Genomic DNA, 17,382 nt, shown 5'->3' with positions numbered 1-17,382 from the left:
ACAGTTTTTTTTTTAATGTACAATGATTATATATTGATCATAAAACTTCCATGATTTCATCATCACCTTCACTTTCGTAATCATCTCCATCTTCAATCTTTTCTGGAATTTCCTCCACTTTTTCTTCATTCGGGTTTTCATCTCTCATCAACATTTGAACTAATCTTTCACAGATTTCAGCAACATCATCAATATCTATATTCTTGTGTAATTCTCTAATCAATGGATAAACTGATTTTTCACGTAAATATTCTCTAATAGGTCTAGTTGTACATAGCAATAACAAACTTTCTAAATGAACTGCAATAATTTCAGGTGACGGGTCCCTCTGCTTATCTGGTGGTAATAACTGTAATTCATCTGGTAAATTGAATAATTCTTCCTCGTCTATTTCAGCATCTTTTGAACTTGAGATAGGTAATAAAATGTATGGTAATAAGTTAACAGATTCATCTTCCAAAAGCATTTGATGAGAATCAATTTCAAACAAAGCATTCTTGATTGTTGAAGCAACACCTTCTCTTCTTATCTTAGAATCATACTTCTCAGTAAATACTAAAAGTTTTGAAATTGGGACAATATCATCATATTCTTGCTTTGTAACAAAATATTTTCTACCTTCCAAGAATCTTGATAAATCTGCAAAGAAGAATGATAAATAATCGAAATTTGCATTTGAATTCAAGTTTCTCTCGGATCCTTTAACAAAACAATCAATTAAACAATCAATGGCATTTGTACTTTTGAAAACATCTTTATTAGTAGGCTCCACTTTTATTTCAAAGATTTTGGTGATATGATCATTCTTGGCTAAATTTGTCAATAGAATAGTGGCTAGATCTGCATTTCTATTATCAAGATCAATAATGCTTGAAACTAAAAATTTCAAAAATGATTCATCAGAAGCTATTATATCTCTAATTTTTTCATCATCACACAAGTTGGCCAATATAGTCATTGATTGTTGAACAATAGTTTTCCCTTTGTCTCGAGCTAAGATCTTCAAATCTTTAATTGGTCTATAGTCATCATGGGAAAATATAACACTGTGTGGACCTTGAGAGAACCCAACCAAGTTTTCTAAAGCGACAGTTCTAATTGGAGCTTGAGAAGAGTGTAAAAACTCAACTAACTTGACAACACGTTAGTACATTTCACATAGACGAAACGAATACAAATACATACTTCTTCAAGTTCAGTAGGCATCTTTGTATGAACTCTTCAATAATCTTTACAAAATAATTTTTTCGAAACTTTTTAAAAAAAAGTTTATAAGAGCGTGGACCAACCACTTTATCTGCCATTATTCAGCGTGCCATTTGTTTTTTTCGGTGCGCTTCTTTTTTTCGGTTTCGCCACTTTCTTCAAATGGACGAAATTGGATTTTTAAAGTCCTTTTCCACAATTTCACCAACTACAAACGATTCATCAAATCAATTGGAAGTAAAAGTAAAACAAATAATAATGTCAGACTGGGATAACGTTACAATCATCGGTTCAAAAGCCCGTGTTGGTGGTGGTGGTCCAAGAACCAACGTTGCTAGAACTCAAGGTCAAATCAACGCTGCTAGAAGAACTGGTCAAGTGTTGTCAGTTGACAAGAAATATTCAACCGGTAACCAAAAAGGTGATGTTGAAGGTCAAAGATTAACCAAAGTCGACAGAGAAACTGATGTCGTTGCTCCAAAGAAGATTGATGCTACAGTTGGTAAAACTATTTCAAAACATCGTACTGAAAAGAAACTTTCTCAAAAGGATTTAGCCACAAAGATCAATGAAAAACCAAATGTTATCAATGATTATGAAGCTGGTAGAGCCGTTCCAAACCAACAAGTGTTGGGTAAACTAGAAAGAGCTTTAGGTGTCAAATTAAGAGGTAAGAACATTGGTGATCCATTATTCGGTCCAAAGAAATAAGAAGCATAATGGTTTGTTTTGTTTGTTTTGTTTAATTTGTCACTTGTGGAGCATTCTGTTTTCCTTTTTTTATATATCTTTATGAATTAATGACTTGATAAATACTTGGTGTGTGGCTCTGTCCTAAAGGCTACATTCCTGTACACTTTACACTCAAACGGAGCCTTTCTACTTGAAAAGATGAATTTAATGAAACCAAACTTATTTACAAAACTATATCTTAAATTTAATGTCATTGATGAACAAACTAATAATGTAGAATTGCTCATTATCATCATTGAGCACCACCATACTTAAAAGGCTTTCTGGTCACATCCAAACACCACGACCAATGTTTTGATTTGAAAAAAAAAATCATGGATCTCAATTTTGTAACAGCAAAACAAGTTTTCAATAACAAGCCTAAACCCTCAAAGAACCCCTTCATCTACTATCAAAATGGCCTCATTAGATTTCACTCCAGAATATAAAGACGAAGAAGTCTATTCTCTTGCTGGAAAATCATTGAAATTTGACACTAAAGAAGATATTGAACCATATTTAAAAGAATTGAATGCTTTGAAAAATGTTAAAAAATTGGATTTTTCAGGTAACACCATCGGTATTGATGCTTCAAAGCATTTAGCTGACTCTATTGATTTACATAGAGACACTTTAGAAGAAGTTAACTTTGCTGATTTGTTCACTGGGAGATTAAAAGATGAAATTCCAAAATCTTTAGAATTTCTATTACCTGCATTAGCAAAAGCTCCAAATTTACATATTATCAACTTAAGTGACAATGCTTTCGGTTTGCAAACCATTGAACCTGTTGAGGACTTCATTGCTAAGGCTGTTTACTTACAACATTTGATCTTATCAAATAATGGTATGGGTCCATTTGCCGGTGAACGTATTGGTAAATCATTGTTTAAATTGAGTTTGGCAAAGCAAAAATTAGGCCAACCTTCATTGAAGACTTTCATCTGTGGTAGAAATAGATTAGAAAATGGCTCAACCACCTATTTATCAATTGGTTTGAAAGCTCATAAAGATTTACAAGTTGTTAAATTATATCAAAACGGTATTAGACCTCAAGGTATTGCTAAATTGATCTTGCAAGGTTTAAAACATAATACTAAATTGACTATCTTGGATTTACAAGATAATACAATCACCAAAAAATCTGCCAAAGTTCTTGCTGATAATTTGTCTATTTGGAAAGAGTTGAAAGAGTTGAACGTTAATGATTGTTTATTGAATCCTTTGGGTTCTTTAGAATTGGTTAAAGCTTTCAATGCGGGAGAATCATTACAAGGTTTCAAAACTCTTAGATTACAATATAATGAGTTAGACTCAAAAGCTTTAGAGATTTTGAAGGATGTTATTGCAAATAAATTACCAAAATTAGAATCATTAGAGTTAAATGGTAATAGATTTGAAGAAGAATCAAGTATTGTTGATGAAATCAATGCCATCTTTGAAGAAAGAGGTTTTGGTGAATTAGATGAATTAGATGATTTGGAAGAATTAGATAGTGAAGATGAAGAAGAAGAAACTGAAAGTGAAGAAGAGGCAGAAGAAGAAGAAATCGAAGCTGAAGTTCTCGAAAAAGAATTAGAACAAGAACAAGAAAACTACACTGTCGATAATGATAACAAACAAGTCCAAGACATTGCAGCTGAACTAGAGAAAACTCATATATAGTGAGTTGTTATGGCTTGTTTATTTTTTTTACTCATTAATCTTTAATTGTTTTTGCATCAGTTCTATAGTTTTATCCTTCTCACACCAATCATTTTCAAGCCATTTCTCCAATTTTCTTTGCTTTGTTGGTAATTTGTTGATAGGTTTAACCTTGACATCAATATTAATTATAAAGAATGGTTGTTTCAATGTCAATATTTCAAATAAACTTGGATTTGTAAATGTGTTTTTGACAGGATTGTAGTATAAAATGGTTAAATCAATCAAGTTTTGAATAGGGGAATTCTGATTTGAGTTGACAACGCTTATAAGATTGTTGAAGTTGTTAAATCTTGGATATAATGATTCATCAAGTTTTGGAAGATAAAATTTCTCCACTTGCTGATTTTGTAAATACAAGTTTCTTTCTGTAAAGATATTAACCTCTGGAAAATGAACAATCCAATTGTTTCTAAAGTTCTTGGTGAAACTTGTTAATCTATTCTCTAATACTAATAGATCCAATGTCCAATTCTCATCATTTTGTAGAAAATTGTAAATAGTTTTGATTGATGGTACCTTCCATAAAGAGTTCCAGTTGAAAAAACTCAATTCAATTTGATCATTAGTTGTTCTCTCCACCAAATTCTTCAAGTAATAAATCAAAATGAAATCAAACAACGATCTATGGTTACTAACAACTATTGAATTCTTCAATAGGTTGTTTAGCTTAGCACCGTCATTCAAGTCTAATCCACCAACTATAATCTTAATCTTTCTCTTATTGATCAAGTAGATAAGTGAGTTCCAAAAACCTTGAGCTATCAAGCTTTTAATTAGCACTATGGTTGACTCTGAAACAAATAGCCCGGCAAACCTAAGGTTTAAAGAAATGAATCCATTTAGAAGAACAAAATGCAGAAAAATCCATATCAAAATGTAACCTTTAACCAAATTTGAGATAGTCAACTCTTGTGAGATAGGATACACACCAATATGAGCCATCAATTCCATGATAGAGTGTTTGTTTAGTGCCATAGTAGATGGATCTTATTACTTGAAATTGAATCCTATGATCGTAAGATCAAACTAATAATATTGTTAGAACTGTGGTCCCCGATAACTCAAATAGCACAAACCCGCCGTTTCAACCAACCATGTACTTTGCAGCTTCTGGAGAGGGAACTAGATAGAATCAATCATCAATTTAGCACCCATTTTTTATCTTCTGTGGTCAACTCATGTTTGTGTTCTTTGTACTCTTTTGTGTCTATCTTTCCTGCCACAAAAACAAAACCGTTAAGATTTTCCCTGTGGGATTTCAATATCCAGTCTAGGCGGAGACTCCGACCAGGGCGCGCCCCTGCCCCCTGCCTGTGCTGCTACCGGTTCTCCTTCCAAATTGGCACATCGCCTAAATTCCAATACCCTTTTGCAACTGACTCAAGCGATGAGCTCAAGCAACATTAAGCATGATCACCCATGAGGAAAGTGTCAAACTCGAACGAGCTCATGCGGAAGTCGTCAAAGAAGCGCAGCAACGCCAAAACTTATCTTTATCTCGCTGCAGCTCTATCTCCGTGTGCTCAACCTCGATTCGGAAAAAAATAACATGCTGAATTCTAAAGATAATGCAAACCCGTCCACTCTTTATCACAGATAATCACATTTCACAACCGATTCTGCTGTGGAAGGAGCCTAGAACTTGCAACGGCCATAGTAAAATGTCCCCCATAATCCCATATCTCTCCCCCTGGTGAGTGATAATTTTAGATACCAGGCAGATAAATGATAAATGATAGGGTGTAGATCTTCTATAACAGTTTCTATCATACCGCAAGAGTGATAAGTTGTAGAAGTAGGCAGTTGACAATCAAAGCAAAAGGGTGTTTTTAGAACTTGTCACATTTAATATAAATAACCTTTAACGTCTCTTTTCTTGAACATCAATTGTCTTTATTCATTATCTCATAGATCTTTGATTTTAACTTTACAACTTTAAATATTCCAAAAAAATGGCTATTGCAGTCCTACCAACCTCTTTAACACCAGATGTCCTTCATGATAACCATTCATATGATGTCCCAACTGATATCTATGAAGACCATGTTGCTCCATTATTAAAAGAATTAAACAAATTTGGTATTGATGATCCTTCCTCAATTCAATTTGATCCTTCAAAACATTTATTATTCACTGATGATTATTATGAAAAGACCAAAAGATTAACTTTGGAAGAATTAGGTGTCACTGAAACTCATCAACCTCCAATTTCCAAAATTGGTGTTAGTGAAGCCTTCCCATTATTTACTGATGAAACCATAGCTATCATGAGATGGGAAATGTTCCAAAAAGAATGTTTTTCCAAATGTGGTCGTATTGCCAACCATTCAAACACTGGTGATGTTGATATGTACTTGAGAGGCTTTGCTAAAGAATATGCTCCATTCACTTTCCAAGCTTGGACACACCCAAAAGTTATGGAAATCTTGAGTACTATGGCTGGTGTTGAATTAGAACATATGTTTGATTATGAAATTGGTCACTCTAACGTTAGCATCAGACAACCAGCAAGTAAGATCTTGGATACTTCAGCTAAATATGAAAACCCAGATGATATTCCAGCTATTGTTTCATGGCATTATGATTCACCACAATTTGTCTGTGTTTTGATGATGAGTGAAACTGATAAAATGATTGGTGGTGAAACTTCATTATTAACTGGTGATGGTACTGTTGCTAAAGTTGAAAACCCAAAGAAAGGTTGGGTTAATGTTTTGCAAGGTAGAATCTTGAGACATGTTGCTCCAAAACCAAAAGGTGATTATACTGAAAGAATCACACAAGTTTGCAGTTTCAGACCAAGAGATCCATTATTAGATAACTGTGTTTTAACAACCATCAAGCCAGCAACTTTATCAGGTTCCCGTTATAATGAATTTTACAAACAATGGATGAACTATAGATTGGATACTTTAACTCAAAGAATCAACATCTTGAAGAACAAAATCAACACAGAAATTGACAAGGGTGAATTATTCAACCAAATTGAAACAATCAACTTCATTCAAGACAAAATTGTTGAATATGCTGAACACACATGGCAAGAATTTGAAGTTGTTGATGATGGTATTGTTCAAAAACCAGCCTCATTCAAAGTCACTCAATCTAGATGGGATTAAACAACAAACACAGCGGCTACTCATCCAGCAGAACTCTTGCATCCTCCCTCATTCAATTCTTATTGTTTTTATCACCAACTTTTTAATGATTTTATGAATACATTTTACCTTTTGTTTTTGACACCTTTCTTAATTAATACTGTTTTTTTATAATGTGAATATTTTTGGTTGTTATTTTTTTGATACTTTGATAGTGTTTAGTTTTGTGATTTGATACATGTTAAATTTAATATTTAAATATATTGTAGAACAGTTTTTAAAGTGATGAAATGATCTTTTGAATGAAGTTATCCATAATAAACTGAATATGGAGTTGCAATTTTCAAAATTTTGTAAGGGCACCCTCGTAATGGTCACATGATCTCATCTCCTCGAATTTGGCAGATGCGGTCCCAACCAGCTCAATATTTTTTTTCCTTAAAAAAATTCATAGATAGAAAAACATAGAAATATTAACCTAGTGTAATAACTTTCAACCATACAACTAAAAGGAACTAATAATGTCCCGTATTATTGTTAAAGGGATACCTAAATATCTTACAGAAGATAAACTTAGAGACCATTTCTCCAAAAAAGGTGAAATATCAGATGTCAAGTTAAAAAAAAATAAAACTGGTGAATCAAGAAGATTTGCATTTATTGGGTTTAAGAAACTAGAAGATGCAGAAGAAGCTGTTAAATATTTCAATGGTTCATTCATAGATACTGCCAAGATCCAAGTTGATTTAGCTAAAAGTTTTGTTGATCCTAATGTTCCAAAATCTTTCAGGGAGAAGAAAAGAGAAGCTTTCCAAAGAGTTAGAGAAAGAGAAATTAGAGAACAAGAAAAACAAGAGGAACAAAGGGAAAGAAAAAGACAAAGAAGGGAAAAGAAATCACAGATCGATCAAGAGATTGAAAATGATCCAAGATTACAAGAATTTATTCAAACTATGAAACCTTCATCACAAGTTAAATCATGGTCAAATGATGTTGTTGTAAATGAAGGTGGTGCTCCATCAAATTCATTATTAGATCAAGCATTAGCCATGAAGACTGATAATACTGTGGAAAATAAGTTTGAAAATAAAATTGCTGATGAAATTTTCAAAATTCAAGAAAATGAAAGTGATGATGAATATACTGAATTTGGTAAAGACGATGAGGAAAAGAAGGATGATGAAGATGAACCAATGATGAGTCTTGATGATTTAAACACAGAACAAAAAACCGCGGCTAACGATGAAGAAGTTTCAGACTTGGAATGGTTAAAGCAAAGAAGAATACGTATTAAGGAAAATGGTGAAATACCCGAAGAAAAGAAGGAAGAAGAGCAAGCACAAGAGCAAGAAACCTCAAAACCACAGAGTCACGTTGTTCCAGAACCTGAAGAGTCAAAACAATCAGAAGAAGAAATTGCAATTTCTAAAATCAAGCAAACTGGTCGTTTATTCCTTAGAAACATTCTATATACAGCTTCTGAAGATGATTTCACCCAATTATTTTCACCATATGGAGAATTAGAAGAAGTTCATATTGCAGTTGATACAAGAAATGGGCAATCTAAAGGTTTTGCATATATCAAATTTGCCAATCCAGAAGAAGCAATCAATGCATATATTGAACTAGATAAACAAATTTTCCAAGGTCGTTTATTACATATTTTACCAGCAGATGGTAAAAAAGATCATAGATTGGATGAATTTGATTTGAAAAACTTGCCATTGAAGAAACAAAAAGAATTGAAAAAGAAAAATGATGCTTCAAAATCTCAATTTAGTTGGAATTCATTATATATGAATAATGATGCAGTTATGAATAGTATTGCTTCAAGTTTAGGAATTGATAAACGTGATTTGATAGATCCTGAAAACTCAAATTCTGCAGTTAAACAAGCATTAGCTGAAGCCCATGTTATCGGTGATGTTCGTAAATTTTTTGAAAATAAAGGTATTGATTTGACAAAATTCCAAGGGAAAGAAAGAGATGATAGTATTATTTTGATTAAGAATTTCCCATATGGTACTACTGAAGCTGAACTACTTGAATTGTTTCAACCTTTTGGTGAATTGAAGAGAATGATTATGCCACCTTCAGGTACTATTGCTATTGTTCAATATCGAGATTTATCAAGTGGTAGATCTGCATTCACAAAATTATGTTATAGAAGATTCAAGAAAAGTATATTATATTTGGAAAAGGGTCCAAAAGATCTATTCACAAGAGAACCAACTACAGGAGAAGGTGTTGGTGAAGCTGAAGTTCAACCAAAAGAAGCTGATGTTAAAGAAATTAAAGAGGATGTTCAAAATATTGATGATGATGAAGAAATATTTGAAGGTCCAACAGTTTCAGTTTTCGTCAAGAATTTAAATTTCTCTACAACTTCACAAGACTTGAGTGAAATCTTCAAAGTTATTGATGGTTTTGTTGTTGCTACTATAAAGACCAAACCAGATCCAAAAGATAGTACAAAGAAACAAAGTATGGGTTTCGGTTTTGCAGAATTCAAGACTAAAGATCAAGCAAATATAGCTATAAAGACATTAGATAACACTGTTTTAGATGGTCATAAATTACAATTGAAATTATCACATCGTCAAAACGTCGTTAACAAATCAATTGCTAAAAACAAATCAATCTCATCCAAGATTATCGTCAAGAATTTACCATTCGAAGCTACAAGAAAAGATGTATTTGAATTATTCAACTCTTTTGGTCAATTGAAATCTGTTAGAGTTCCAAAGAAATTTGACAAGTCCGCAAGAGGGTTCGCTTTTGTTGAATTTTTACTACCAAAAGAAGCAGAGAGCGCGATGGATCAATTACAAGGGGTACATTTGTTAGGTAGAAGATTAGTGATGCAATATGCTGAGCAAACTTCAGGAGATGTTGAAGAAGAGATTGAAAAAATGACCAAGAAGGTTAAGAAACAAGTTGCAACCAGAGAAATGGGAACAATAAGATCCAATAGTAAAAGGAAATTTGACTTGGGTGATGATGATGATGCTGAAAATGTTGGTATGGATCATATATAGACCTGACCTCACTAATAGATAGCATGACAATAGACTAGTAACTTGTAGATGATGATCAGCACAAAAAGGTAATTGGGTATACTCCAGATCAAAACTGCACCCTGTGCTATAGCTGTTCCTTTTGAAAACAGAATTCCTTTTTTGAAGGCTAAATAATAATTCTAAAGATCACGTTAATAGATTCTCTTGACTTTCGAGCTTAAACACTAAAATAGTAAAGAAGAAAAGAATCATGGGGATGGAACATTCCTTATAACGTTTTTTCCAATTACAACCACAAAACCACGTCTTTGTGGCTCTACTCGGTTTTGACAGGAAAATGACATCATCAAATTAATACTCAGGGGCATCAGAGGCCGGGCCCAATTCAAAGTGCTAAAACCTCAACAATAAAAGCATTTACAAGCTGTTTCTACTCCATTGTACTAGCCACCCATCTCATCAAAAAATTTGGCAAATCACAAGTGTTCTATAATCATTGACGCCACAAACGTTGTCGAGCCCCTGGCTAAAAATTGGTGAAGAAATGCCACAATTTGTGGCCCATGCTCCACGCAAAAGAGCAACCGTTCCATCAAGAGAAATAAAAAAAAACACAAGAGTTCTAGCTTTGAACCTTGTTTGATGCCGTGAGAAATGCTCGATACTTTGTTAAAAGTATTGGTTGTAGCTCAATATTGATGTTGATGTGTTCCTGTTTTGGTTTGGTGATGGTGATAATCACAATCTCTATTGCATGAGCCCTTTTGGCACATCCGCCTAATCAAAGATGTGATGATTTTAGCCACATTTTAAGCAGTACAGTTCTGCCCAAAACTACGTAAATTGCTGTATACGCAGAACAATCTTGTCAATTGTGGCTAAAACAATAATCTAATTCGTCTCCTAAAAAGAAAAGAAGTGTTGGTGATAGCTTTGGAAAAGGTTTTCCAGTTGGTGAAAAGAGTATATAATCTTTTATAAAACTCTCCTTTATTCACCTCATACTTCTAGTGCCCTTCATAAACTCATACCCCTTGTTAAACCACATCAAGTCCACCAGAGCCCTTTCTCACATCATTAGAACAAGATGCCGTCGTCAAGTTTCAAAGACACAGAGAAACAAGAGATGCCTCTCCATGTTTCTGAATCAGATACAGATTCAACTCCAGATGCCTTCCTTAATAAGGAAATTGCAGAGGAAGAGAACTCTCAAATAAAGTATAGATCATGTTCATGGCAAAAAACCGCTGGGTTGTTGTTCTCAGAATATATATGTCTTGCTATAATGTCATTCCCATGGTCATATTCCGTCCTTGGTTTAGTTCCTGGTTTGATCCTAACGGTTTTCGTCTCATTCACCGTGGCTTACACTGGTTGATCATTGGTGATTATTGTGCAAAGTATCCTCACATTCAATCAATTTGTGATATTGGACAACATTTATTCTGGGGTAAGAAATGGGCATGGTATGCAACTGCTGTATGTTTTATCCTAAACAATATTTTGATCCAGGCTTTACACGTTTTAGTCGGTGCTAAATATCTCAATACTATATCGAACCATGGTGCCTGTTCAGTGGCGTTTGCAGTTGTTGCAGCTGTGGTTTGTTTGATTTTCTCATTACCTAGAACTTTCAGTCATATGTCCTTTGTTGGTATCTTTGCTGCCGCTACAATGTTTGTTGCAGTTGTTTTGTCAATGGCATTTGCTGGTGTTCAGGATCATCCAGAAGGTTTCAAGCCTGGGAAACCAGTTCATTGGAATCTATGGCCAGAAGAAGGGACCACTTATGTGAGTGGTATGAGTGCAATGTTGAACATTGTTTATACTTTTGTTGGACAAATTTGTTATCCTTCATTCATTTCAGAAATGAAGAATCCAAAAGATTTCAAGAAAGCTATATATGTCGTTACCATTTGTGAAGTTATTGTCTTTTCATTGGCTGGTTCCATTGTTTATGTTTACGTTGGTAATGAGTACATCACAGCTCCAGCTTTTGGTTCTTTAACTGGTACTTACAAGAAAGTTGCTTTTTCATTTGCCATTCCAACTATTGTGTTTTTAGGGTCACTATACAGTAATGTTTCCTCTCAATTCATCTTTTTGAAAATCTTCCACAATTCAAAACATAAATCTCAACACACTGTCAAAGGTTGGTCAGTTTGGATTGGTTTAAACGTCTTGTTTTGGGTTCTTGCTTTTGTTATTGCAGAAGTTATTCCATTCTTTTCAGATTTGTTATCTTTAATGTCTTCATTATTTGATTGTTGGTTTGGATTTGTATTTTGGGGTGTTGCATTCATTAGACTAAGACAATCCAAGTATAAAGGACAATTTACAAACACTAGAGAATTCTTCAATGTGTTAACTACAAGAGAAAAAATTGAATACGTTATTTGCATATTTTTGATCTTGATGGGTATCTATATCCTTGGACCTGGTACTTATGCCAGTGTTGATAGTATTGTTTTGAGTTATCAAGATGATGCTTATGGTAAAGTTTTCAGTTGTGCAAGTAATGGTTTATAGAAAGGGAAGTCAAACTTTGTTTTATTTTCATACATATTTTCACTAAATTTTAATATTTTCATTTAGAGTTTCTTCTAAATTCTATGTAGATGCAACTTCTAATGTTAATGGGATTGTCTTGAGGAAATAATTTGAAACATCTTGTGAAACAAACAATAATGCATTGAAGAACATCATCAATGCGTCAAAAAAATATAAAAACCATTCATGTCTTGCAATATAACCATTATTCCCCTGTGAAAACTCAACAACTCTATATATAGATCTAATCAAAATGAAAATTGAACATAAAAACAATGTCAAGAGAATTGTTTTCCAATCGTTGAACTTATTTGGGAAATGTCTTATTTCTTGATTGATAACTCTTGAATTATATTCACTTGATTGCATATTCTTGTGAAGTCTTATATAATAAGTTGCCTCGATAATCACAAAGAATCCAAAGAACAAAATTTGAACAGCTAACCCTCCAAGGATAACATTTTCACCAAGTGCAAAATTATTGATATTTTTCTTAGTATTGGCCATAATACCACCACCTGCAGCTTGTAATAATAATGATATAATATCCCCAACAACACAAACTTTTGTTATATATTTTGGATATAGCAATAAATAATTTTCATTATGAAGAATATTTGTCACAATTCTTCCAAATACCATATAGATTGAAGCAGAAAAGAATGGTGGACCAATCAACAACAACAAAGTTTGCATGATATAAGAATGTTGATCTTCAATATTTCCATGACTTATTGTTCTACCAATATATCCCAAAAATTCACAATATAACCCCAAATGAAAAGGAATCAAAATCAAAACAAATCTATAAGATCCGTTATATTGAGCTGTAGCTTGTGAAGCTTGATCTACTTCAACTTGACCATTCATCTTCTCAACTTCTTCAGGACCTTTATTCTTTGCTGACCTGCTTGTTTTACTCTTGTATACCCCATTCTTTTTGATATAACGTATACTCTTGTAAGCTTGGAATGTCTCTATCAAAGTCAATGCAAAAAACAATATAATAAAGATGATAGCACCAGCTAATGATGGATTATACCAATAGTTTCTCCACACTATTCTTTCAGTAGCCATTTTCCTAGGGATACTGTTATTTCTCTTCTTCACTTATAAACATTGTGGTTGGGAGTTGTTGTTGTCACTGTTTTCTTCAACTGTATTTATAACTTTCTTGACCTCAAAACAGTTTTTTTTTCTTTGGCCAACGATTACGCCCGTCGCCATGCATCAATTACGAAGATCGTCAAACGAATTCGCGGAAATTGAACGAGTAGATCACGTGACTACACTTCAATATACGGTGATAAATAAATTTTTCTCAATCACAACAGATCTTTGGGTCACTGAAGAAGTTTTTGTATATCATTCATAGTTGGTCATTTCGTAGCTGGATTCCCCTTCTTTCAATTCTTGCAATCTCTTTGTTAATGGTACTGTTTTCAAAAAGTAATTGGAAACGTCTTGAGAAACAAACAACAATCCACTAAGAAACATCATCACAGCATCAAAGAAGTACAAAAACCATTCATGACTAGCGACATACCCACTGTTACCTTGAACAAACTCAACGACCCTATAAATAGATCTGATCAAGATGAAAATTGAAGAAACAAATAGCGATACAAGAATGGTTTTCCAATTGATGAATCTTTTTGGATAATATCTGATGTCTTCATTGATAATCTTGGAGTTGTATTGACTGGCATGAATGTTTCTTTGAAGTCTAAAATAATAAGTTGCTTCGATAATGACAAAGAATCCAAAGAATAAGATTTGAACAGCCAACCCAGCAATGACAACATATTCACCCATCGAATAGTACTTGATGTTTTCATCAGCATTGGACATAAGACTACCACCAGCTCCTTGAATATTCAAAGAAAGTAAATCACCAACAACACAGATTGTTGTAATATATTTTGGATAAATCAAAAGATAATTTTCATTGTGAAGAACAGTTGTGACTATTCTACCGAAAGCCATGTAAATTGTAGCAGAGAACAATGGTGGACCAAGAATCAATAATAAGGCCTGAACAAGGTAAGGACCTGTGGATTCTATGTTATTGTGACTGAATATTCTTCCACCAAATCCAATAAATTCACAGAAGAGACCTAAATAAAATGGGAGCAAAATCCAAACATATGTATGCGCATTGTATGCATTTGAATCTTGTGCTTCCTCACACGCTTCAATATCACCATCTGGTTTTTGAACATCCTCGAGGTTTTCATAACTCTTTCTCTTTTTGAAAAAGTTGTACTTTTGAAGCCCCCAGCTAATTTTCGTGTTATTATTGAGTCCATTCTTTTTAATGAAACGAATACTAATTAATGCTTGAATAGTCTGAACCAATGTCAGAACAAAGAATAGGACGGTGAAAAGAATGGCAGCCCATCTTGATGGGTTATACCAGTAGTTTCTCCATTCAACTGTTTCAGCCATTGTGCTTTGCTAGTTATTGGACAGGTTTCTCTATGAGTGTAAACGTTAATGCTAATGGATGTTCATAGTAACTAAATTCAGCTCTAGGACCCTGTACTTATATATATGCTTTATTCATAGCCCCAATTTTATAAGAAAGCGGATACATCTTTTTTGAGTTATGCCAAAGTACTTGAATCCAAAACATCATGTATGATAAACATCAAACATGATTCAACGAGCACCAATATGTTAATGGATTATCCCTAATTCATTCAGTTTTATTCCCTGAACTGTAGGTATTTTTAGCCCTATTTACTATACACTATAGCCTCTTTTCCAAGTTGGATACACTCATGATACCCAAAAGCACAATTTAGGCAAGTATTGGGCAAAGGGTCAAGGTTTGTTTTGAAAACTTTTGAGATTTTGCTTCGCGAATCTGCATCACGGCACAATAAGCTCGGCTTAACTGCGCTTAATTGCGATAATTGCGATAAATGCTGCACCAACTAAGCCACCCACGCTGGCTGTTGTTTTAGCACAGCTCTACAGGCAAAAGAGTTTGTATGCTACACTGTAAAAGTATCCGATGACTAATCGGTTAACCCTTTTAGTTTGTATGGTGAAGAATAGAGAGCATAGGTGGTGGTGGTGGTGGGTGATATTAATGGGCATAGAGCTTTGTTAATGAAGGAGTCAATTATGTTGAAATGGTATCCAGTATCCAGTATATATAGTAATTCTTGCACAGGTATATTAACGTACTTAATATAATTACTTTTATTTTCCGATAATTTGATAAAATTATTTGGATATATTGATCCTATCATGAAGCATATATATGCTTATTATATATTTAAATATATTATTGCACTTATATAAAATAAGCAGCTTGCTGGATAATTTATATATATATATATTATAAATTAATTATATATTAAGGAAACTGCCTGATTAATTGCGGTTCCAACATTAAATTAGCAGCCCAATTAGCCGGCCTTCTATTTAATTAAAATATTATCTGCCCTAGTGATCTTATATTAAAATATTTATAACTAGCTGACTTCAGATTAGATTAATCAATGGCAATCAGATGAAGCGCATTATAAATAATCACCGAACTACGTCTTTCATTGCTGTATAATCATTGATTATGATTCATGATGAATGTATTGCTTCGGCAAGATTTCGATTCCATTAATACTTACCGATAACCACTTCATGTAAGAAACAAATTTGGAAGAAAATGATTCATCAAGATAGATATTGAGTTCATCTGCTCCTGCATTGTTTAAAATCAAGCGGTTTGAAGCTCATTGAGGTAGGCTTGTAATTTCTAAGCTAATTGAATAGACCACCTAGACCATATACAGCTCAGTGCTCACAGCTTCTTGTAGTTATGAGCCATCGTCTTAAGATCTGCTTTGAAAGAACGGTCAGACTGTTCTAAAACATAACCTGCATTTAAAAACCCAGAATTTAAGACAATGAAGTTTCCTTTGCGTTTGAACTTCAATTGGAGCAAAAGGTTTAAATAGGGATAAATAGACTGTTAAACACCTTTCCAGCTTTCTAAAAATTGATATTTATACTATTTGAGAATGGTTTCGTTGGGTAGCATGTAAAAGAAAAAATAATCTCTAAAAACGATGTGCTCTAAAATTTTCATGATCCCTTAACTATGGAGATTTTGAAAAAAAACCAGAACTATTTTGGCAGATTACGTGTCACTAACTCAGTGGTCAATTTGGAGGAAAAATGTATGATAAGTTAGTTCGGAGATTTGACAATAGTGTTTATCATATACTAATGACTATAGCTTAAAAGTGTCAAGTATGGCATATATGTATAACAGATGATAGGCCAACCCCGAAAACAGCACAAAACAGTGGGTATTTTGGATGACTAAGAGTCCTATTATGCAAAACCACCTTCGATGGAATAAACTCCTTCAAAAAGAAGGAATTTAATGTACCTTTGAAAAGCTGCAGGTAATTAAAAGGTAACTGAAGGTAGAATTCGCAAAAATCACACGCTGTACTGGGTAAATCCAATCGGATAATCATCAATCAACAGCTCCTACAGTAAATCGACAGATCAAAAACAGAACGAACTTATATTAGCGATCAACAATATTCTAAGCACAAGCAACAACTTGTAGATTCCAAATCAGTAGCAGTTTGCACATGGGAGATCGTCTGAGGAGCTGCAGTGTTTATTTTATCGGATTCACAACCCACCCATGTATCACCACACCACCATATTCTGCTTATTCGAATCTCAACAACTTCATTTCTGGCAAATCAGACACCTTGAGTGTAAAATTCTGGCAATTTTGATACATAACCCACTTTTAAAATAACCATTCACCACCAAATTTGCTCCGGGATTTTCAAAAACAGGGGTTTTCATGGACCCTTGGATGGATTTTTCAAAGCCATTGACTGGATTTTGCCTGGTTTTCCGCGAATTTTCCCTGGTTTCCGCGAATTTTGGGCGGTTTTGGATGGGTTTTGAGGATCAGGGAAATAAATCAAGAGAAAATGAGGTACATACCAGCTGAATTTGGAACTCCAACACCTCAGCGGTACTCTAAAAACATGTTCATAAGTTGTATTCGGACCTGTAGATTCCAATTA

The 17,382-nt window shown here is 33.7% G+C and overlaps 9 protein-coding genes across 9 annotated transcripts; 5 read left to right on the top strand and 4 right to left on the bottom strand.

Annotated features, from left to right (window-relative positions):
- Positions 1–37: 37 nt before the first annotated feature.
- On the bottom strand, positions 38–1,206 carry HGH1 (Hgh1p; the record flags this gene model as incomplete). The annotated part of the gene is made up of 2 exons (XM_019186002.1): positions 38–1,132; positions 1,186–1,206. The coding sequence occupies 2 exons, from the start codon at positions 1,204–1,206 to the stop codon at positions 38–40; spliced, it is 1,116 nt and encodes a 371-aa protein (XP_019036477.1).
- A 217-nt stretch (positions 1,207–1,423) lies between these two features.
- Positions 1,424–2,375, top strand: MBF1 (multiprotein-bridging factor 1). The gene has a single exon (XM_019186618.1). It carries the CDS (start codon positions 1,465–1,467, stop codon positions 1,915–1,917), a length of 453 nt encoding a protein of 150 aa, XP_019036476.1. The 5' UTR covers positions 1,424–1,464; the 3' UTR covers positions 1,918–2,375.
- Positions 2,356–3,603, top strand: RNA1 (GTPase-activating protein RNA1; the record flags this gene model as incomplete). Its single annotated transcript, XM_019183929.1, has 1 exon — positions 2,356–3,603. One exon carries the CDS (start codon positions 2,356–2,358, stop codon positions 3,601–3,603), a length of 1,248 nt encoding a protein of 415 aa, XP_019036475.1.
- Positions 3,604–3,642: 39 nt separating this feature from the next.
- MUM3 (Mum3p) lies at positions 3,643–4,197 on the bottom strand (the record flags this gene model as incomplete). Its single annotated transcript, XM_019180788.1, has 1 exon — positions 3,643–4,197. A coding segment is annotated over one exon (555 nt), but the record flags the coding sequence as incomplete, so codon positions are not given.
- Positions 4,198–5,597: 1,400 nt separating this feature from the next.
- Positions 5,598–6,764, top strand: WICANDRAFT_36311 (uncharacterized protein; the record flags this gene model as incomplete). The annotated part of the gene is made up of 1 exon (XM_019182420.1): positions 5,598–6,764. One exon carries the CDS (start codon positions 5,598–5,600, stop codon positions 6,762–6,764), a length of 1,167 nt encoding a protein of 388 aa, XP_019036473.1.
- Positions 6,765–7,254: 490 nt separating this feature from the next.
- Positions 7,255–10,086, top strand: MRD1 (RNA-binding ribosome biosynthesis protein MRD1). Its single transcript, XM_019186617.1, has one exon. It carries the CDS (start codon positions 7,697–7,699, stop codon positions 9,779–9,781), a length of 2,085 nt encoding a protein of 694 aa, XP_019036472.1. The 5' UTR covers positions 7,255–7,696; the 3' UTR covers positions 9,782–10,086.
- An 803-nt stretch (positions 10,087–10,889) lies between these two features.
- WICANDRAFT_65522 (uncharacterized protein) lies at positions 10,890–12,292 on the top strand (the record flags this gene model as incomplete). The annotated part of the gene is made up of 2 exons (XM_019183928.1): positions 10,890–11,123; positions 11,165–12,292. 2 exons carry the CDS (start codon positions 10,890–10,892, stop codon positions 12,290–12,292), a joined length of 1,362 nt encoding a protein of 453 aa, XP_019036471.1.
- An 81-nt stretch (positions 12,293–12,373) lies between these two features.
- On the bottom strand, positions 12,374–13,390 carry WICANDRAFT_59028 (RTA1 domain-containing protein; the record flags this gene model as incomplete). Its single annotated transcript, XM_019182833.1, has 2 exons — positions 12,374–13,155; positions 13,270–13,390. 2 exons carry the CDS (start codon positions 13,388–13,390, stop codon positions 12,374–12,376), a joined length of 903 nt encoding a protein of 300 aa, XP_019036470.1.
- A 105-nt stretch (positions 13,391–13,495) lies between these two features.
- Positions 13,496–14,173, bottom strand: WICANDRAFT_97925 (uncharacterized protein). The gene has a single exon (XM_019186616.1). It carries the CDS (start codon positions 14,162–14,164, stop codon positions 13,679–13,681), a length of 486 nt encoding a protein of 161 aa, XP_019036469.1. The 5' UTR covers positions 14,165–14,173; the 3' UTR covers positions 13,496–13,678.
- Between the last annotated feature and the right edge of the window lie 3,209 nt (positions 14,174–17,382).

This window comes from Wickerhamomyces anomalus (genome assembly GCF_001661255.1).
Source record: "Wickerhamomyces anomalus NRRL Y-366-8 unplaced genomic scaffold WICANscaffold_7, whole genome shotgun sequence".
NCBI classification, from domain to species: Eukaryota; Fungi; Ascomycota; class Saccharomycetes; order Phaffomycetales; family Wickerhamomycetaceae; genus Hansenula; species Hansenula anomala.
Note: the sequence above shows the minus strand (reverse complement) of the source record. Positions and strands in the feature narration are given on the sequence as shown.

Coding starts and splice junctions, on each gene's coding strand:
- MBF1 (XM_019186618.1), top strand. CDS start 1,465: ATGTCAGACTGGGATAACGTTACAATCATCGGTTCAAAAGCCCGTGTT.
- MRD1 (XM_019186617.1), top strand. CDS start 7,697: ATGAAACCTTCATCACAAGTTAAATCATGGTCAAATGATGTTGTTGTA.
- WICANDRAFT_97925 (XM_019186616.1), bottom strand. CDS start 14,164: ATGTCCAATGCTGATGAAAACATCAAGTACTATTCGATGGGTGAATAT.